At 37.7% G+C, this 23,123-nt stretch overlaps 1 protein-coding gene across 3 annotated transcripts in view; it reads right to left on the bottom strand.

Annotated features, from left to right (window-relative positions):
• Positions 1–22,873, bottom strand: part of LOC114301370 (uncharacterized) — a 61,538-nt gene extending 38,665 nt beyond the window's left edge. For all 3 annotated transcript variants that reach the window (XR_014358176.1, XR_014358177.1, XM_082911910.1), the window contains exons 1-7: positions 22,587–22,873; positions 21,925–22,219; positions 21,781–21,815; positions 21,440–21,561; positions 7,221–7,310; positions 6,987–7,106; positions 6,750–6,833 (exon numbers count right to left, since the gene is read on the bottom strand). Coding sequence is in view for 1 of the 3 variants with exons in the window: in XM_082911910.1 (XP_082768036.1) it covers positions 6,750–6,833; positions 6,987–7,106; positions 7,221–7,310; positions 21,440–21,561; positions 21,781–21,815; positions 21,925–22,211 (738 nt within the window). In the remaining 2 variants the exon portion in view is untranslated. The remainder of the gene's footprint in view (positions 1–6,749; positions 6,834–6,986; positions 7,107–7,220; positions 7,311–21,439; positions 21,562–21,780; positions 21,816–21,924; positions 22,220–22,586) is intronic.
• Between the last annotated feature and the right edge of the window lie 250 nt (positions 22,874–23,123).

The following is a 23,123-nucleotide window of genomic DNA, read 5'->3' as shown; positions in this document are numbered from 1 at the left end:
GAAGACCCAATTGCGATGAGAGGGGTTCCTCCCTTATCGGTTCAATTAAGTATTTTTAATGAGAAAAGGACAAAAGAAACTCTCCAAAACCAGGGAACACCTCTCTGATAAGGGAAGACCCAATTAGAGAGAGTTATTTGAGTTGCTTCATCTATACAGACTTCCACTCACATACATATATAACATCTATTTAGAAGCATCATACCCCTTCCCCAAACTACCAATTGTGAGAACAGAATCCAAAATTGTTGAACACACAAAGAAAACCACCTTTCAAGGCCACCCCACTTTCCAAATATTCTTCCAAGGCAAAGAAGATTTCTTGCCACCTCTAAGGAAATCATGAAAAGATTTTCTTGTGAGCTTCCCTTGTTTTCATAACATCCCATCATCTCTTCTTTGCATTGACACCCTATACAAAGCATCAAAATACTCATCCACCACCTCCAACTCCCAATCCTTCACTGCTCAAATACAAGTCAGCTCCCAACAAGCTCAAGTCTATAACTCTCATATACTTATCACTATGTCATTTTTATTCGCAGCAATGAAATTTAGGTTTGAAAATGCCACAAACAAAGGAGCATTTCCATGTCACAAGTCATGCCAAAACCTCACTTTCATCACATCCCATAAATAGCTTTCTAGAATAAGCACTATCAACCTTTTCAAATGCTTCCATGAGCTCACTCCATAGGAGTTTCTCACCTCCAGAGGTTTCCATTCTTCTACAATGGAGCCAAATTTGAACTCACCTACAAGATCACCCCACAAAAAATGTCTTTTAAAGCTTCTTCAACATTTTAGCTGCCAAAGAAGGGATACAAAAGAGAAACGTAAAGTACTGCGTGAATGTTCTTTGCAGACTATATAGTTTTAGTTAACAAAACAAGAGGAAAAGTGAACTCTATGCCAAAATTCTAGACATTTCAAAATCTAAATTTTTAGGTTAAAGACGCATTCTATGAAGTATAATTGTAGCAAAACTATAAATATTGTATTAAATAAACAAGTGGATATATATCTTCAACGCATTTGGGTCAAGATTATAACGCTCTATTTGAATTTTGGGTAAATTACACTTTTCACCCTTACACTTTGCACTAAATTCCACTTTAGTCCCTACATATGAATTTGTGATAGTCAACCCCCTACGCTTCTAGTTAAGTGCCAATGTCCCCTTTTTGTTATTCCACCGTATAAGTCATTGACAGAAGTCAATCATGTGACAAGCATATATGACTACGAAATGAGGGCAGAGGAGAAAAGCACCCCCATTTCTCACTTATACACATTTCATCCCAAAATTTACATCAAATTATGGTTGTATTTGGCAAAAACGAAATGCAAATTGTGAACAATTAAGGAGATGAACTAGGGTTATGCAAAAATTGGAATCACAAAACTATGTTTTCCATAGTATAACTTTTTCTATTCCTCTTCATTTCTCTCCGATTTATCTATTGCCTTTTTTCATTTCAAAAGCTCTGTTTTCTTGTCTTTAAATCCCTATTTTCAGCATATAAACATATATTTATATATATTGTATTTCATAACTCTCACATTCTTATCACATGGAACAAAGTGTGTATTGGTGGAAAATGGTGATGACTTTCCTCTCTTGGCCTCATTTTGTAATCACATGATTGTCACATGACTGGATTCTGTTAACAATTCAAACAATGGAGTAATAGAAGGAGAACATTGACACTTGAATAGAAGTGTAAGAAATTGACCGTCACGATTTCATGTGTAGGGATCAAAGTAAGATTTGGTGCAAAGTAAGATTTGGTGCAAAGTATAAGGGTGCAAAGTGTAATTTACCCCACCTCAACACGCTCATTCGCTTCTTGAGATACGCTCTTGCTTTTGTTTTTCAACAATGACTTCTATATGATTTGGATTCTTTAGGTTAATAGGTCTTTCCTCCCACAAAAGTGGTTTAGAGGGACAAGCTCTAGTTCAGGTGCTAAGGGAAAGTTGAGGTCGAGATGTGGTTCTCACGACGCACTGACACCACTTCCACCGCCTCTTACAAATGAATGCATTAGGGTAGTGGATGTTGAACCTACTAAAGATAAATTACGAGAAGTTCTTTGAAGTTCTAAAAGAAATACAAAAAGGTCAAGTAGCCCATGATTTGAAACAATAAAAAGGACATAATTGCTTTAGACTTAATTAAGGATATGGCTTTTATTAGAGCCAATTGGAAGAAACAGATCTATGTACCCATCCTAAGTAATTGATATAAAGGTTTCTTGAATTGATATGAATTAGATACATATGTTCATAAGAATGGCAAGGGAAATCAAATAATGTGTACAAATGATTTTTTTTTTTTCTTTTGGCAAGTACATATTTCAAACAAATTTCTTCCTCAAAGCTTGCTTCTCAAAAAACTAAAGAGAGAAAAATGTTACCGTCAAACTTTAAAAAATTTCCTTTCTCCAAAAACAATATAAAATAAACTCCTTCATAACTTAGAAGTGCAAACCAAAACCAATCACCCAAAAATTTACTTGTGGAGCCCATTTAGTTACCTTGAAAATTTTGTAAATACAGTCGAACTATGTTGATCAAAGAACAGAGAAGCAAAAAGGAATAGAAGAGGAAATGTGGTCAAAGTGGAGGGGAAAGGACCTCTTACAATTACCTCGTGAAGGTCTATGTTGTATCATGGATTTTCCAAGAGATTAAGAAAAGACAAACGAATGTTCTAATGAGGACAGGTAAGACCCAAGGGTGGATATGGTTCAATTGCAAGAAACTAAATTGGTGTTAAAACTAAATGGGGGAGAGGTTTGTGGTTTTGGTGTACTTGTGATGCAGAGTGCTTGGCCATAGTTCCTAGAAGATATGTATGGATAGGCACATGGAAAACATTGTGGAGATCAGGTTCCATCGTTGCACTGTGGATACCGGTGGATTTTGGGCAAATTCCAACATCTAAGCTTTCAATTTGACAATTTATCCATTTTTGAAAAGTTTTGATTTGTTAATTACTTGGTCTAGACGAATCCAATTTTGACTACGTTTTTTTCAAAACATTAATTTTTCTTCCTGGTGTCCAAATTTGAGCCTAACTCAAATTTGCTATTTTTGGTAATTTAGTTATTTTCTTTGATTTTTGCTGCATTAATTAAAGAAATACCTTTATTCAGTTGTTTCCTATCTAGGTTAGGGTTTTCTTATTATAAATAATGATTGTAGGCCTTAAGGCCATTCAATTTTGATAATTGATATACATTTTCAGTGAGGGAAATCTCCTCTTTCCTACAATTATGGTACTCTTCAAATTCAAGAGAGTTGTAGAAGAGTTGTGATTTTCTTGTTGTTTCAAATTCTGCTCTTCATCTTCTTCCACTGCATTAACTTGGGAGCTATAAGTTGCACATAGGAACCCTATCGGTGGGTGGTTGGATGGGTTAGCTATAATAACCCAACCTGTACTATGCTTAATTATGCATGTGATTATATGTTTTATTTGAAATTTCGAGTTTGAATATGTTGATTAAGTGAATTTGGAATAATATTTGTTGAAAGTAGGAATATCTGTTACAATTGAAACTTTGAACTGAAATTGAAGGCCGTAGAGGCGCGATAAACGAAAATCGACTTCATAGTAATGATTAGTATGATTTTTAGAGCCATTGGTGAGATTTTGAAAAATTAAGATTCATAATGAATAAATTAAGATTATTGAGTTAAATATGGGGGATTAGCCTATTTGTTCTTCATTTTGGGGGAAGAGAGCACAAAGTGTAAGTTAGAGAGAGAGGAAGAGGAGAGAGCTAGAGATTTGAAGGGAATCAAGGGGGAAAACCCTAGATTGAAGCTAAGGTATGGAAATTTACTTGAATCTCTGTCTTTTAACTCATCTTTGGCATAAAATCAAGAAGAAATTGAAAAGTTGAGCTAGGGTTTTGGGTTGTTTAATGGGTTGAACTAAATGCAAGAAATAGAACCTTAATCTCTTCTTTGTTTTGTTTGATTTGAATTCAAACCTATGATTAATCCATGAAATAAACCCTAGTTGGTTCATGTAACTAAGATTTGTTGGAAGGTTTGCCATGTTCATTTATGTTTTGAGCTTGAGGATGTAAATTATGAGAATATGAGATAGATGAGATCATGGAATTGTTGTTGATGCAAGATTGATATGTTTAATATGGAATTGCACTTGGGTCATGCTTAGATATCATGTTTTTGAGTTGTTTTTACATGAATTTGAGCTTGGAAATGATTTTGGAAGGTTTGGCAATTTTCACCATTTTCGGACTGTCTGGGTGTGCCCAGACCGCTCGTGCGGCCACGGGCTCCGCACGAGCGGCCCATACCTTGAACCAATCTGGAAGACTGGGCGCTCGAGCGGCTGAAATTTCCGCACGTGTGGAGCCAGACCGCTCGAGCAGTTGGACCCGCCGCACGTGCAACTTGGCAGGGGGAAAATCCTGTTTTCTTATATCGATGCTCTCGACTTCCGGAATGCATTCCCAACCTTATTTAAACCCTTTTGGGAGTAAAATCATTATTAGGAACCATTAACACGGGTTGCAAATCATTAAAAGAAGATGTACATGATATGAACGACTTATTTAACGAATACGTATGTGTAACATGTTTGGTATAGGTCGTGTGTAGAAGGAAACGCCGCAAGATTAATCATCACTGTGAGTAATAATATCATATATATATGTTTCTTATTGTGTATCTCGAACCATGAATGGTGATTGGTGCCAACTTGGTGAATTGATTGAAATGAGAAACTCCATTAACATTATAGGACATGTGCAATGTGGGCCCGAGGCCGTTTTGATATATGTTAGGCCCGAGGCCATTTTGATATATGATTGGGCCTAAGGCCGTTTTGTTTATTCGATGATGGGTATTGTGGAAATCTTATGACTATCTAGTTACACTGTTTTACTGTATTGCTATTACTCATTGAGCTTCGCTCATACAATTTTATGTATGCACACATATGTAACCCGCAGCATGGAGCACACCCTTAAAGTCAGCTTCAGGAGCTATCCTTTTTGAGACCCAATCAAGTCGTGCCTCCGAGATGGAGTTTTGTCCTTGACTCACATCATATTTTGACCTTACTTTGTTTTACTAATATGGTCTTGGGTTTTGTAAGCGTTATGCACAACTTTCCTTGATACTTATATTCTTTTTGCATAGTCATGTAAATGACGTGGTTGTGTTACATTTTGCTCATATTAGTATAACTCAATTGACTCATTCTTTTGTTGTATACTTCCGCTTTTGGCCCTATTACTATAATTACTCTGTATATTTGTTTGAGGCCGAAGGTAATCAAGTGATTACCGGCCGGTTATGATCCAAACTTCTAGGGGTAGGTTCGGGTCATGACATTAGCTTAGCTAAGAGACGTTGAGTGGCATGTTATGTGGGACGTGAGAATTTGATGCATGGCTTTAAAAGGTCATCTTGTGGATTTGTGTATCAGTTAAGGACTAGGAGAGAAGTAGCTAGTGGGTGGAGTTGAGTGGAGATCAAGACAAGTGGGAGTTCGCTCAGTGCATTAGGAGTGACTTCAAAGTAGTGTGATTTCCAAGTGAAGGTGGGAGTTCATATGCCTGACTTTAGTCATGATGGAGTTCTCATAATCCGCAGGGCCGGTTTTGGGAACAAGTTGAGTAAGCAGCCGCTTTGGGCCCCAAAAAAACTGGTTGCAAAAGGACCCCACAAAAATGTCTGCTATTATACTTGTTCATAAAAAAAGGCACCCTAAAAATAAACCAAACAACTGTTGACGTGGTGAATTATTTGAAACTAATGGATGATTGTTTCCCAAATGTTAGATTGTGTATAAAATACTATTATGTATAGTTGTTACAATTGCTTTTGGGGAAATAAACTTTTCAAAGTTGAAATTAATTAAATCTCACATTCAATCAATTAATTGGATTTGATTGACAAGTTGGATAAAAAAGCTTGATTAGAATTTTTGCAGCTAAATTGGGAAAATGGTGATGTTTAGGTACCTTGTTATAGTTCATTAATTTTTTATTTAGTAATCCAGCATGGATTATTTTAATCCTTAACAACTATTTTTGAATGATGGTAATCTTGAGGGGGAATGAGAATGGGAATGGGATTCCAAATCCTCATAATTCCAGCATTTGAGAAGTCCCACTTCTTATAAAAGCACCTCACACCTATCATAGTTCACTCGCAACAGTTGACCTATTCACGCGGCTAATAATTTGAGTTTTATACTCAACAATATGAAAGTTAAAAAATTTAAAATAAAATTTAAATTATTAATTGGTTCGGTTGTGCCAAAAAATGATTCAAAATTCATCCTTTTATATGTATAAAAGGCCCCATATTAGAAGCTTGCTTGATAATCAGTCCTCTCTGGCAATCTGATGAATCTCCCTATTAAAAAGGTTGTCCATTACTTTCTGCCAAGAAATTAATCATTCCCCAGCTATCATCCTACGACATTTTGGGTTAGTTTCTAGAGGACAAAGAACATGGAGACTAATAATATAGTATACATTGTAATATCACTTGAACAAATTCTATGCTAGAATACATAGATAGGTGACAAATTCAATGCTAGAATAGATAGGTGAACAGGTATATATGTATCTTGCATAGCACAATATGTTTATGTATCTCAACACCAAATATGGAGTAAACATCAACTGGCCTAAAGAAATAATAAACAAAGATAATCAATTCTTTGTGGTAAATGAAGCAAGACACAAACATACCACACCAAGAAAATGTGCAATAAGAACATCCCAATCTTCTTCATACAAGGATGGGAACAAGTGTGTGGTGCACCCGTTGTCGACCTAGTAGAAAAATGTCATGAAGGTTCAAGCAAGGAAGAAATAAGAACAAAAATAATCTAGTAACTTCAGAAAAATGTCACTTACATTTTGATGCACAATAAAGTTAGTACTGAAGTTTCATTTTCAATATATACGAAACAGTTAGCAATATACCGTATGAAGATCCTTAACATTAAAGGAGGGAAAGGGATAAGATTTATTAAAATGGTGAGGAAACAACTGCAACCATGTATCATCCCCCATCATTATCACTCGCTTTCCATTATGAACTAGCTGTAGACACATATAATCAAGTGGTAAGAAATCACAATTTGAACTATGGCCAATAAATACATTAAGATAAATAAATAAATAAACACAAAAATATGATCAAGAGTAGGGACAAACTTGATATATCAGGTTATCTTCAACAATTGCAGGGGCACCAAAGCTATTCCCAACATCAATAAAAGTTGGAAGTCCACCTGTTGTCAAGCCCTAGAATAAAAACAAAGAACCAACACCCATCCAAAAATAAGATAAATGCCTTCATTATGGAATTAGACCTAATTCCCTTTTTCTACATCGTTACGTATCTCCAGGATTCGGTTTTTTTTTTTTTTCCTTTTAAATTATAAATAATAATAATAATAATTAAAAAAATAAAACTTGAACAAAGAGATACGTGTGTTGCATGATACCCAGAACACACGAACAATTCCTTGCTTTTTCTATTATTTGGGCTCAATAAAAGTTCGAACAATTAAAATTTACACAACATGCAGCAACCGCATAATGGTAAGGTTAACAGTGAAGATTGAATAAATTTGTTTGCTTCAGTAGGTCAAAAGCATGGAATTTACTTTCTCAATAGCACATAGCAGAGCTAAGCCACTAAACTGGCAACTCCCACCATGAAACGCATTTCAATATCTAATTATGAAACCCTTGAAAATGAGAATGAAAAGAACTATAGTTTTTTTTTTTTTTTTTTTTTGGGGGGGGGGGGGGTTGAATAATGAAAAGAACTATAGTTGTTAACCGACTAGATTTAGAGGTAAGAATTTATCAAATGAACAGTACCACTTCATCCATGTCAGAAATCTGTTGATGAGAAGAGGGTCAGGGAAATATTGGACCAAATCCTATAGTGATGACTATGAGCACAACTAAAATCCTAAAGGAAGTGATACATTTGTGTATTGATAAGATTATTACATGTTTCGTGAAGCTCGATATCTCTCCCATACTAGCCATATAGCCATGAGAAACCACAAGCCGAATGAGAAGCTTGGCCCACAAAGTCAATACAAGCAAAATATATTAGATCATACAAATTTAGGTCATACCCAAAGTCAATACAAGCAAAATATATTAGATTTGATCAGATACCGCAACAAATTTACAAGCAACTCAGGCATACTATATTAGATCAGAGTCAACTCATCTAAATGATGGAGCCAAATCAAGAAATGGATTTTATTAGAGAGAGAAAATCTCTATACAGAGATTAAAGAGCTCTCAGTTCTGAAAATACAATCTCAAATATATAAATTGAATACTAGAGGGGCCTAACCACCTATTTATAGAATAAAAGACCCAATTAATTCCAACCAACTGCTATGGATCTAAAATATAACCATACTAATTCTAACTACATCAGACTCCCCCTCCTCTAAAGAAAACAACTTGTCCTACAACAAAATGACTCAAAGACAATGACATCAACAAAATGACTCAAAAACAATGCCTCATGGAAGCATAATGGACATGCAACGGCTAACAAAATTAAGTAGTAAGTCCTTATTCAAGATCAGCGCCCTAAAAAATATCCCTCCATCAAAACAAGTTCTCGTTTATGCACATCAACCGAAGCCATGTTGAGCTGTAAATAAGCCACCCATGTAGCATGCTGTTTTGGAAGCAAGATGTCATCAAAATAACGCTTCTCACATAGTCCCAAAATAAACTCATCCATCCTCCACAAAACTGGGCTGGATACCAAATCAACACAAAGTGGAACAAATGGCTTTGAAGATAGCATAGTAGGCATTTCTCGGAAGCAAAGATCATTCAATACCTATGAAAGGTGGGATTGCAACCACTTCATGGGAAGCAATGTACGAACAAAACTTGCTTCATCTACAAAAGTTTCTTCATCTTCAAGGACACCTTCACTTTCTACAAGAAAGTCATCCTTATTAGCCTAGTGGTCAAAGATTGGAACACCGCCATATTTACAAACATCAACTTCCTCTTCATATTCACAAAAATCAACTTCCACATAAGCCAACGTCCCACTATCGTCGTCAAAAATGACAACATCTTGATCATAGCCTTGTTCCATATCTTGATCAAAGATGGGAATATCTTCATTACAAATGGGAAGAGCTTGGCCACAATCTTGTTTTTGGCCACAACTTTCCTCCATGTCTTCTTTACCAAAGATAGAAGCTTCTTCCTCATCATATCTTAGTTTAACCACCTCATCTCTAAAGAGCATCTTATGATGGCATCCATCATCAAAAGTCTCTTTCATTCCAATAATAGTTGAGTAACCAACTTGGACATAGTCATAGGATGGTTTTCCGATTGCAAAGTTGCTTTGGTATTAATGTTTGAAACTTGAAATGCCCTTCTTTTTGTTACTTCTTAACCAACAAAGGTGGCATGTGATTAGAAGGCAAGAAGTGCTCCTTGAGCTTCTTTCTCATCTTTCTCCACTCTCTAACCTTTTCTTGGCTTACCAACTTGTAATTATTTCCACCAATCGGACGAATGACCTTTGAGGCTTTGTGATGATGAGCCCAATCAAGAACATGAGAGAGAATTTAGAGAGAAATATCTCAATCAACCAATGTTCAATATCTAAAAGTTGGTTACAAAGTGGTTATGCCTCTTCTAGATATAGGCTACAATTTCCCTCCACTAATTGTCACATGCTATGCACATGATATCCTGCATCATACATACTCTCCCACTCAAAAGAACTTGTCCTCAAGTGAAAACAAACAAAACACAACCAATGCACTAGAAGTAAAACCAAAACTAAAAAGTACAATACAAACAAATTCCACAAAGAAGAACTAATCTACAATGAGAGAAGCGGCGTTGGCACAAGAATTATCCGGCAAATAAGGCACAAGGTGTTGCACATTAAAGGTATTGGAGATGCCCAAACGAGACGGCAATTTGACTTGATAAGCATTGTCGTTGACTTTGTGCAACATTTCACAAGGACCCAGCTTCCTATCACTTAACTTCGTGTAAGCACCATGAGGATACCTTTCTTTGCTTAACACAACCCACACAAGATCCCCCACTTCAAACAACACTTTCCGTTTATGCACATCAACGGCTGATTTGTATTTGGCATTGGACTTTTCAATTTGGTCCCGAACTTGAGCATGGACATTTTTCATGAACGTAGCCATGTCCTTCGCTTTAACATTTCCCTTCCTTGAGATAGGCAAAGGAACCAAGTTCATAACACTTGAAGGTTTCATTCCATAAACTACTTCAAAGGGAGAAGTATTTATGGTGCGATTGATCAATGAATTGTAAGCGAACTCGGCCAAAGGAATAATACCATCCCAACTCTTGGGATGGTCTTCCGCAAGACACCTCAACAAGTTGCCAAAACTTCGATTCACTACCTTCGTTTGGCCATTGGTCTAAGGATGAAATGTAGTGCTAAAGTTCAAGTCGGTGTCAATTTTCTTCCACAAAGTTCTCCAAAAGTGAGCAAGAAACTTAGTATCTCCATCGGACACAATAGAGGTGGGCACCCCATGCAACTTATAGACTTTTTTTAAGAAGAGGTTACAATATTTGTAGCATCCATGGTCTTCTTGCAAGGTATGAAATGTGCCATCTAAGAGAAATGATCCACCACCACCATAATAGAATCACTTCTCCTTTGTGGAGGAGGTAAACCCAACACAAAGTCCATACTAATGCATTGCCAAGGACAATCCGACACCGGTAAAGGCATATACAATCCCGCATTAGTTGCAGTCCCTTTGCTTCTTTGAAAAATTTGACACCGCTTCACATGGTTGTCCACATCCTTGGTCATGCCCAACCAATAATAAGCATCTTGAAATAATCCAAGGGATTTGTCCTTGCCAAAAGTCCCAATTTGTGATGCTCAATCAACAAATGCATCCTCAAGGAACAACTACGCACACACAACTTAAGACCATGGAAGAGGAAGCCATCCCTAATCATGTAGCTTGGATAAGTAGCCTCATCCCCTCTTTGCAAAGCATCAAAAATCTTGGAAAAGTAAATCACTTGCATAAAATGTGCGAAACTCATCAAAACCCACAGCTTTATTCTTTATCTCAATCAAAAGAGTCGTTCGCCTAGTCAAACCGTCGACCACTTTATTAAGAACCCCTAATTTATGTCGCAAAGAGAATGTAAATTGTTGCAAGTAAGCCACCCATTTGGCATGTCTCTTGTTGAGATGGGATTGGTTGTTGATATACTTGAAGGCCTCATGGTCGGTGTTGTGCATGAACTCCTTATAAGCAAGGTAGTAGCTCCAATGCTTGATAGCTTGGATGATGGCATAAAATCCCAAGTCGTAAGTAGAATATTTGAGCCCAACCGCATTCAACTTTTCACTAAAGAAGGCAACTGGCCGCCCTTTTTAGCCAAGGACGCCACCAATGCCCAATTCAAGGCATCACAATCAAGTTCAAAGGTTTTGTCAAAGTCCGGTAGTGCCAAAATTGGAGCTTCGGTAAGTACTTTCTTCAAAAGTTGGAAGGTTTCGGCGGTTTCCTTGTTCCAGTTAAAAGTCTTAAGCTTGAGAATGTTAGTTAAAAGAGCATCAAGCTACCAAAGTTCTTGATAAACCGCCTATAGACGGTAGCCAACCCATGAAAACTCCGCACTTCATAGATACTAGAAAGAGTAGGCCAATCGCCATGTCTAACTCCATGTCCATAAGCAACGCACGAGAAGACACAACATAACCCAAGAAGATGACTTGATCAACAGCAAAGGTACACTTCTTAATGTTGCCATAGAACTTTTCTCGCCTCAAAAGCTGAAAGACTTGCCGAAGATGGCACAAATGCTCTTCCAAGCTTCGACTATAAATCAAGATGTCATCCAAGTAAACCACTACATAAACACCCAAAAGTGGTTGCAACATTTGTGTCATCACCCTCATAAAAGTGCTTGGAGCGTTGGTAAGCCAAAATGGCATCACAAGCCACCCAAATAGGCCATGAGGTGTTTTGAAAGCCGTTTTTCACTCATCACCTGGCTTAATGCGGATTTGATGATGACCGCTTCTAAGATCAATCTTAGAGAACACCTTTGACCCGGCAAGGCAATCCAACATATCATCCAATCTTGGAATTGGAAAGCGATACTTGATGATAATTTTATTGATTGCTCAGCTATCCACAAACATGCATCATGATCCATCCTCCTTAGGTGTCAAAAGGGCCAGAACACCACAAGGACTAAGGCTAGGCCGGATATAACCTTTAACCAAAAGCTCGTCTACTTGCTGTTGCAACTCCTCTTTCTCTTTTGGAGACATGCGATAGGCCGATTTATTTGGATGCCGAGCCGGGTACCAATACGATGTTGGATGTCACACATGGGAGGCAAATCGGAAGGAAGCTCTTGGGGAAAGACATCGGCATACTCTTCCAAAAGAGTCGTCACATCAACCATTTCCTTTGTAGCTTCTGTGTGCACAATCGGAACCAAAGCCAATATAACCCCAAAATCCTGAGTTTCTTCCAAAAATTCCTCGGAAGCAAGCAAGGTGGTAGAACTAGAAGATGGCTTAAAAGAAACCTTCTCCGTCATTGGAAGCAATGTAAAATGGCTTTCATTCTTAAGAACGATGTAAGTATTTCGTTTACCATCATGCAACGATTGCCGGTTACATTGCCAAGGACGCCCAAGTAGAATGTGATAAGCATCCATAGGCAGTACATCACACCATGCCTTATCAAAGTACTTCCAGATAGAAAAAGCAATCAAACATCATTTGGTCACCTTGATCTGATTGCTTTTCTTGAACCAAGATAGGGAATAAAGATGTGGATGGTCCTCCACCGGAAGCTTGAGTTTAGCCACCACCTCTTGAGAAACCACGTTTTCACAACTTCCACTATCAATGATCATGTTATAAACACGTCCACCAATATTGCAAGTGGTAAAGAAGATATTGGTGCACAACCATCTTCTTGGCTCTCTAGCTTTGGTGATAGAAGCGTCTTTTTCAACATAAGAGCAAGACCCACTTCTTCATCACTATTTCCACCAATCTCAATATTGTCCGAAGTGTCATAAATTGCAATACCCTTATAGTCACCATGTTCCTTAACTTCTTCAATAAGAAGTGTCTTGTTCCAATTAGTACCCATATTATTGCGGCAATCGGAAGATCTATGGATCTATGGCCCAGCTCTCCACACTTGAAACACTTGAAAGTTCCACCTTGAGGTGGATTTTAGTTTTCGGAAGCACCATTAGGACAAGGAGCTTGAGAGGAAGAAGCACCCTTATCCATAAACTTAGAAGGAGGACTAGCTTTGGCAAACTAGAGGAGAAGGAACTGGCCTAGAACCACCTCAAAACCCTCCTTGGGAGTATTGTCCCATTTGAGAGACACGACGGCTTTGTTGCTTTTCTGTGGCTAAGGCTCGATTATAGGTTTCTGAAACATTACACAATAAAAGGGGCGTTTGGCAAAGGCTATTTTTTGGCTTTTTGGGCTAAAATCCACAAAATGACAAAATAGGCTAAATAGCCAATAAGATAAAATGTCACATCAAACCCATAATCATTTTACTTTTTCTCTCACAAACATCACATCCAACTACAAAAAAATTCAACTATCTTCCCAAACACAAAAATTTTAGACTATTAAAATAGCCAAAAACTAAAATAACCTACTAAAATAGCAACTTCCCAAACACTCACAATGTATGCAAGGCAAGAACATCTTGGATCGAAGGCTTCAAGCCACACACATAACGAGCCACCCGTTGCTCTTCACTCTCATTTAAATCAACCCAAACAATGAGTTGATAGAAAGATTATGTGTACTCACCCACACTTCCAACTTGCTTGAGAACATGAAGTGTGTGGTAGACACTGTAAAGGTAGTTGAATGGTACGAAATGACCATTCAACTTCTTCTTCATCTTCTCTCAATCATGAATTTTTTCTTCGCCACATCGCCGACGATTAAGTTGAAGTTGTTCCCACCAAGCGGAAGCTCTTCCTTTTAATCAAAGATCCGCTCGATAGTGTTGAGCCAATCAATGAATTCGTCAGGCTTAAGGCTTCCATGAAAGTCGGGAAACTCAATTTTGAAATTGTTCTCCCATTTGTGTTCCATTCTACCCACATCCATTCGATGCCTTCGTGGAGCCCAAAAGATATTATCAAAAGAACGACGAGTACCACCTTCGGTATCATCGGAACCATCACTACTATCGGTAGGAGTAAGGAGACGTTGCGCCGTCTCGATTAAAAATGGCAATTTGCCGTCTCATCTCGGCTATTTCATTTTCTCGGATATGGAACCCCATTACCCTCAGTATCAGCACCCAAATCGGGACATAATCCCTACCACGACCACCTCTACGACCTCGATCTCATTAAGCCATGGAAACCCCAAACATTCAGAGTCACAAGAACACAGAACTCAGATTTCAAACCCTAAATCAAGAATATTAATGGAACCACCCAAATATTCCAAAGTCCAAATAGTGTGAATAGTTCAATTAATTCAAGAACATAGTACACACAAAATGACCCAATCCTAGATATAGATCCCCCAAATCACAGTATAAGAATTTCAAAATTTGCTCTAAATCAAGAAATTTCGAATTTGCAAACTGAAATCAAAAAACCAACCTGGAACAAGAAAATTGAATAATCTGGTAAGAAGAATTAGACAAGACTCCCAAATTGAAATCACCAAATTGAAGCCAAAGCAGAGCCAAATCCGCCTCTATGAGAAGACCCTTTTGTTTCTGGAAATGGACTTCACTTCGTACACAATTTAAACCTAGAAATTCGCAGACGAACAGCCCCAAGAACCAGCCATGACCGAGATGTCGATGCCAATCTGTGAATTCGCCAACTTAATCACTCTCGAACCCAGAGATCACGTACGAAATCATCTGCAAACTTGACACCAAGATTGCACGTCATGATCGCAATCAGACTTGAACCCACGAAGTCGTTCCTCAACAATAGATCATATTCACGAGATCAACTCTAGGGCTAGGTCACAATCTTGAACCTTGAATCTGGTCTAGGGCTAGGTTAAAATCTGAGTCGAAAGTCGAATTGCAATCCCAATTCTGCGAAATCGATCGAAGAAATCAAACAAAAAGAACCCCAAATCGCGAAATTGAACTGTGATTGCGAACTCAAAACCGAGAACTGAATCACAACATTTCAATCGTCAGTCGCAAATTGGCCTTTGAAATCGATTCTAGGTCAAGTTGTAAAAAATCGACTGTGTGTGAATCACAAATTCGGAATCGCTAGATCAAAAGGCCCCTTCAAATGCAAAATCAGAGGTACTTCCATCAGTGCGTGGGTCTTCATCGTGTAAAATTAGGGTTAACTAGTCAGATTATGAGATAATAGGATCAAGAACAAAAGCACTGAAACCAAATGATAATGAGCCCAATCAAGAACATAAGAGAGAATTTAGATATAGAATTTAGGGAGAGAAATACCTCAATCAATCAATGTTCAATATCTAAAAGTTGGTTACAAAGTGGTTATGCCTCTTCTAGATATAGGCTACAATTTCCTTACACTAACCATCACATGCTATGCACATGATATCCTACATCACTTTGAGAGATCAATTTCATCTTTCTTGTTTTCAGCACATCCTAACACTCCAAATGACTCTCAGGAGTTGTTTGGGATGATCTAAATAAGTATGTTTTTTTACTTTTTACAAAAAGATGTGTAATGTAGTAGAGAGATGATGTGACCCAAATAAGAAGTGATGTGACCCAAATAAGATAAAAAGATGTGCTAAAGTAGCGTACCCCAAACAATCCCTCAATTGTATTCAACAATTCCTCGAGCATATCCAGAATGTAGTTTCCATGAAATTCAGGAAACACTAAATCGTTGACGATGTCATTCCACTTAGAATTAAATCTATGTAAACATGCTCTACGCGACCAAAGGAATCATCAAGTTGATGATCCTTGGAACCATTACTATTTTTGGAAAGAAGTTGCAAGTGTTGCACTTTTCCAACCAAGGTAGCCACTTGTGAACTCAACTCTTCAATCTCATTCCGTTGATTTTGGTTTACCATTGTTCCTTTCAAGTAAGGATTCATCCCAATTTTGTCTTCCAAATTCGCAACAACAAATACTCTACCTCGGCCACCTCATCTATCTCTACCTCGTTTTGCTATTGACACAAAACGACCCAATATCACAAGTCACAGTAATATAAAAGAAAACATCGAACAACTACTCAATAAATCTAAGCAAATCTACCAATTTAGCGATTTCAGTAAACCCCACACAAATATTGCAACCCACCAATTTGAATTCAAGAAGAAATAGACCACAGGAACATAGATTGAATTCCAAACAAAGAAACTCAATTCACATGCAGAATCAACTTGAGCAGTCCAGAATGAGAGTATTACCCAATAATCATCAAGAATCAAGAATCGATGCACAATAACATCCAATCACAAATGTAATGCAATATATCTACAATAATTGATTTGAAATAGTCAAAAGAAATAAAGGGGAAAATCAAATCAAATCAAATCAACTTACCCCAGTCAAGTTGAACAGGGAAAATCAAACAACCCACTCAAGAAACTAAGAACCCAACAAATCAGCACCAGATTGCAAGTTCAGAGTTGTATCACAAAGTCAAGTCTCAAGCTGACATCAAGTCACAAAGATGTATCTCAGATAAACACCAAGGTCGAAGTCGACCCTCGAAATGCAAGCCAGAAAACAGGTCAGAACAAATCGCAATTTGCAGCTAGTGCTCGTAATATCGAATCCATATCAAAGTCTCAAAGCACTATTTTGAAATTACAATGGCCAAATTGACTCTAGGGAAGTCAAAGCTAGGGCTAAAGTCAAGATATGTTCTGTAATTCTGAACTAGATTCAAGATTCAACATCAATTGCCAAGATAGAGGTTACGAGTCGAAGTCGAAGTCGAAGTTGCCCAACTAGGTTCAAAGTTCCCACGAGATGGTTCGAACAAGAACGCCACTCAATTATAAAGCCACAATAGTCAGTTCGCAATCAAAATGACTCTCAATGCAACTAAAGTTACAATCAAATGCAGAAGATCATCTTAGTCACCAACCCAAGTATAATCGAAATAGGAATCCAAGGTAAATCTATCCCTAATTGCTATATTGGAATTATGATTGGAAGAATTATGGAAATTCCATAGCTCTGATACCAAAAGGATGGAGCCAAATCAAGAAATGGATTTAATTAGAGAGAAAATCTCTGAATAGAGATACAAGAGCTCTCAGCTCTAAAAATACAATCTCAAATATCACAAACTGAATACTAGAGAGCTATTACTTGGACTCGGGGTACGGCGTCAAACTCGGGTACATGTCTAGAGGTCAGATTCGTATATTCTCCTAATTATAAGATACGGGGACACAACTAAAAAGTATCCAAAATTAGATATAGATATGGGGACACGACACATAAAACATTGGACAACCATATTTGCAAAATACTTAGCATTATTTTTTATTTTGATAATGTACTTTTTCCATTTACAAATTTTCATGGTTTTTGGTAAAATAATTCATATAATTTACATTTACCAAGAATTTTTAATAAAATATAAGCAAAAAACTAAACATAATATAACAGAAGCACAAAGTTGCCACATGTGACAACATATTTGTATCAGCCAACCCATAGGCTTCCCAACATTTAATCTTAAATAATAAAGATGGTATATAGTTGTCTATTGCAATGGAAGTACTGATATGCCATACAGCTATAATTTGTAACAATGTTCTCTTTTTTATTTTGCTTTCTGAGGCAAGACATGTGTATGGACAAGATTGAATCTATTAAGTGGATAAGTGAGATAAATATCTCATTCCACTCATACTCATCCAAATCGTAGTCCACTGTACAAGCGTCTTCTATAACCAAATAACGAGGGCAATCAATTCCAGTGTTGAAGAAGATGATGCAAGAACCAGTTTCACTTCTAGCAACGTCAATCGTTTTCTAGGTTACTCGATCACCAACCTTTTAACCTATCTTCGCTCCTCAAAGAACAATCGTGTCCATCCAAGTAGCTGTTGTGTCCAACTAAGATCTTGTACCTGCGTTCGCGTCGCATCGTGTCGACACAGGTACTTCCCCCAAAACTGCCGAGTCCATGTAACACAACTAGAGGGGCCTTACCACCTATTTATTTATAGATAAAGAAAACCTAACTATCAACTTCTTTACATTCACAAACGTCAACTTCCTCATAAGCCAACACCTCACTATCGTCATCACAGATGGCGACATCTTGATCGTAGTCTTGTTCCTCATCTTGATCAAAGATGGGAAAATCTCCGTCACAAACAGAAAGAGCCTAACCACAATCTTGTTCTTGGCCACAATCTTCCTTCATGTTTTCTTCACCAAAGATAAAAGCTTCTTTCTCATCATATCTTGGTTCAAAAGTTTCTTGCACTCCAACACTAGTTGAATATTCGACTTGGACATAGTCATAGGATGGTTATCCAATTGCAAAGCCGCTTTGGTATTGATGTCCGGAATTTGAAATGCCATTCTTTTGTTGCTTCACAATCAACAAAGGTGGCATGTGATTAGAAGGCAAGAAGTGCTCCTTGAACTTTTTCCTCATCTTCTTCCACTCTTTAACATTTCCTTGGTTGTTTCTTTGCCAACCAACTTGTAATTGTTTCCACCAATTGAAGGCATCACCTTTGAGGCTTTGAGAGACCAATTTCACCTTCTTTGCTTCCGGCACATCATAAAAATCCAAATGATTCTCAATTGTCTTCAATCATTCCTCAAACACATCCGGATTGTAGCTTTCACGAAATTCAAGAAACTCGAAATCCTTGATGAAGTAATTCCATTTAGAATACAACCTATGTGAATGTGCTCTACGCCTATGCGGAGCATCAAAGGAATCATTAAGTTGACGATCCTTGAAACCATTACTACCTTCGTTAGGAGGTAGGAGACGTACCGTCTCGGTTAAAACGACAATTTGCCATCTCATCCCTTTGATATGGAACCCCATTATCCTCGACATCATCACACACAAATCCGAGGCATAAGCCTGACCACAACCACCCTTACAACCTCGTTGAGCCATTGAAATCCCCAAATGTGCAAAGTCACAATAAGCACAAACCCAATTTAATCAATAGTTGAAGAACAATAACAGACAACCCAAACAGTCCTAATCAATTCCCAAAAGCAGGTTCAAAAATTAAATCAAGAATTAGATGCCCAAATCACGAATTGAAGGCATAAAAGAATTGATACTTAGATGCCCAAATCAGGAATGAAAGGCATAAGAGAATTGATACTCCGGCTACTGAAATGGATTCAACATATGAAGGATGGAGGAATCGAATCACTTACCTAACAAAGGCGAGTCAGATAATCGTGTCCAGAAACAAGGAGTCTTCCAAACACAATTCAAAATCTAGGTTGCAAACAACTTCAACAATTTCAAATCAGAAAATCCCGTTTCAGGGCTGCAAAACAATTCGCAAGTTTAGATGAGGGCTTTGAATTGAGTGAATCGCACAAGTGTGCGAAGTCCAACATGAGTTGCAATGAAGATTCGTTGGTCGCGACTGAGTTATGACCAAATTGAGATGTCCAGATTGAATTTCAAAGGCCGCGATGTTTGAAACAAGAACGAACTGAAATCACAAGACAAGTTTGATTTCGATTCAACAGAACAAACTCAACACAGATAGATCAAGTCGATGTGCAAAGTCAATCGATCGAACTCAGGAACCGAAGGACAGTTCGAAGTCAATTGGCAAAGTCGATCGAAGAAATCAAAACCTAATAAACTATTGTCAACTCTGAGTGATCAATTGGAAAAAAAACCCTGATTGCAAACCCAGAAAACGTGTCGAACTGAGATTTTGGAGATCCAGATCCAGGTATTCAATCGAGACCAAATTTGAGGCTTGCGATGAATCACAATGTTTTGAATAAGCCATGAATTGAAATCTTGAACCAACCCAGAAAGAGTTTCAATACATAAGCATAACCCAGGAAGAGTTTGCAAGTTGCAAAATCAAATCACAATCATTGGTTCGAAATCGCAAATAAGGGTTGGGTGTGAACTTGCGAAGTCGCACTTCAACAAGGATCCAGATTTGCGAACTGAGAACTTCAAGTTTAGCGAGAAACCAAAACACAAACTACGAACCAAGAGACAAAGTCAAATCTGAAGTGCGAAATTGAAGATGCAAAGCTGTGTGACAAAGTTGAACTTCTTGTATCTCAACAACAACAAAGATTCGAACATCAAATTAGGTGTGTAAGTCATACAAAATCGAAATAGGTGATGAATTTAACCAGAATCTGAGATGTTAGGATCCAATTTTGAAGCTTTGATACCAAAATGACAGGTCCAATCAAGAACTCAGAGAGGAACCCTAAGGGGTTCTAGAGAGAGAATATCTCAATCAATTAATGTTCATATATCAAAGTTAGTTACAAACTCTGCCACAGTTGTTTATCAACTCCACCGGTTCCAAACCCCGATAAAGGAGGAGGGTTGTGTGTTAGGTAGCTGACAACCAATATGTAAAAAGTCCGCTCAGATCCCTTATGAACATGAATCCTCCTTGAACCGAATGGAGAAGAAGGATTCATGTAGCCAATCCCATTTTATGGGACTTAAGGCTTTGTTTGGTTTGGTGGTTTATCAAAATTAGTTACAAAATCGTTATTACTTCCCTAGATATAGGCTAACAACTACCCATCACTAGCTATCACATGCCAAGTACATGATATCCTACATCACACAGGCGCTCAGTAAGGAGTTTTTCGCAAGTGCACCACGGTTAATTCAAGGGTTTTTTCCCAATCCGATGGCCCCAAAGAATTGTTAGCACCTAAGAGGTTTCAATCCCTAAACCTTAGAGCGAACACACCCCCAAGACCCAAGCCCTTGCCACTAGGCCAATCCCTAGGGGTTTGTGCGGTATAATTACCTTTAATTTGATAATATTTTGAACATAGTTAACATGACCAACCCCAGGTTATTCAGTTTAGTTTGTTTAGATAATACAAATACAGAAACTTTGTAATGAATGCAAATAGGGAAATTTTTGTAATGGATACTTAGGTTTCAATCAGCTTATTGCACAACCAAGAAATCTCTCAACATTAATTAAGACGACAATAATACAAAAGTAGTAAACAGTAGAATCATCATTTTTTTATGAGTAAACAATATTATCAAATTTAACTTAAGCAATTCTCACATGGCCCACCTAAAATTATTTAAGCTGGAAAATAAATAAAGTAAGATTGACCCAAAAATCTACAGGCAACCATCCAACAGAGCAAGAAGGATTTGATTTTCACCTTCAACCGTTGTAAACTGGTTGTGGGTGGATCCGCAATGGATTTGAAAATCTTAGCTGATGATCCTTCCTGACATGCCAGTTTCTGTAGCACTTGTAACTTGTCCATCCATGGTTTTTTCTCTGCAAAAGTAATTTAGGAGTAATGTCAAATACAGAATGGTAATTAAACTGGTGCACTTAAACATTTGACCAACACTACCAATGGTAAGAGTTGATAAAAATCTGTTTTCCAAAGCAATCATATGACAAAGGTTACTTGTTGTGGGCATGGGTAGAAGATGACAGAGAAGGCAGTTGCAGAGAATGGCATAGGTATATAACTCAATTCACAGTGCTCACCTTCAAAAAAGGTACTGGGTGCGACGAAATCAAACCTGAAAGTGAAAATGAAGAGAGAGACACACAAAAACATAATAAGATTTGATTGATTAATGGCCCCATAAATAGATCGAGAGAGAGAGAGAGAGAGAGATAGAAGAATGCCTGAGAGCGTCGAGAACAATGATAACAAGGCGATCAATGACCGGTTTTGTCCAGCAAGACTGGTCAGGGTTGAGATTTGGATGGCGAGGAGAAGCATAGGAAGGAGGATGAGGTTGGAGGCAGGGGGATTGGCAAACATCGGAGCAATTGCTGTAATGGGGAAGCTCAGTTCTGGTGAGGAGAAAGCCTCTGGTGAAAAACAGAATGCCCACACAATGAAGCAACAGAATTAGGATGAAGACGGACGACAGCGGCCATTCCCTCATCCTCCATTGCACACCATCCATTCCTTAAACTGGTCGCAAAGACCAACAAGATGATTAAACATCAATCCCATAAAGTACACGTACATTCATTCCCAAAGGAAAATTGAGAGCAGAAGAAAAAAAAAAACAGAGCAATTGTCAATTCATGGGAAGCATATCAGCGACATATTTATATAGATTGAGAAGATTGTGAATCAAAAAGAAAGGAATCGTTATCAACAAGATCTAAGCTCAACATTTTCATACACATGTACAGAAAAAGGGGACAAAATATTGCAACAATTAGACTACAAAATACAAAACCCTAGTTTTGTGATACACAGGATAACTGAAATTATTGGGGCAAAATACAAAACCCTCAATCATCAAACCCTAGTTTTGTCATCCAGAGTTTACTTGAGATTCAGTTGTGAGGGTGAACTTCTAAGAGGAGTATTCAAAATCTCCACTAAGCACGCTGACACTCGTTTCCACAGTATAACTTTCCAGCGTCGTTTGGGAGGAGAGAGGATGTGATTGACTCGAATGATTCGGAGATGATTTGGAAGAACGATGAGCAACAGAGCAATATAGAGAGAGTTTGGTAGAACACTGAGAAATGAGAGATAGTGAGATAGAGGAGTAATGGGCACTTGAGCCCACGCTTTCAGGCCATTCGACCAAACATACGATACAACAATGGTAGAGACCATTAAACCACTAATCACATGATATTTAGGCCCCGTTTGACAAGTTAACATTTTAGTTAAAAAGTTAAAAAGTTATTGAAAAAGTCAAAAAGTTTATAATCTATATTAAAAAGTTAAAGATTATCTTTTCTCTCTACTTTTTGCACATATTTTCGTAAAAAGCCAAAAAGCCACCCCAAGCATACTAGTTTTTTTTATCTCATATTTTAGCCAAAAAGTTACTAAAATAGCCTGTTCCCAAACG

This window comes from Camellia sinensis, unplaced genomic scaffold (genome assembly GCF_055761805.1).
Source record: "Camellia sinensis isolate YWXY unplaced genomic scaffold, ASM5576180v1 Unanchor14, whole genome shotgun sequence".
In the NCBI taxonomy this organism is placed as follows: domain Eukaryota; kingdom Viridiplantae; phylum Streptophyta; class Magnoliopsida; order Ericales; family Theaceae; genus Camellia; species Camellia sinensis.
This window is presented reverse-complemented; position numbering and strand designations above follow the sequence as displayed.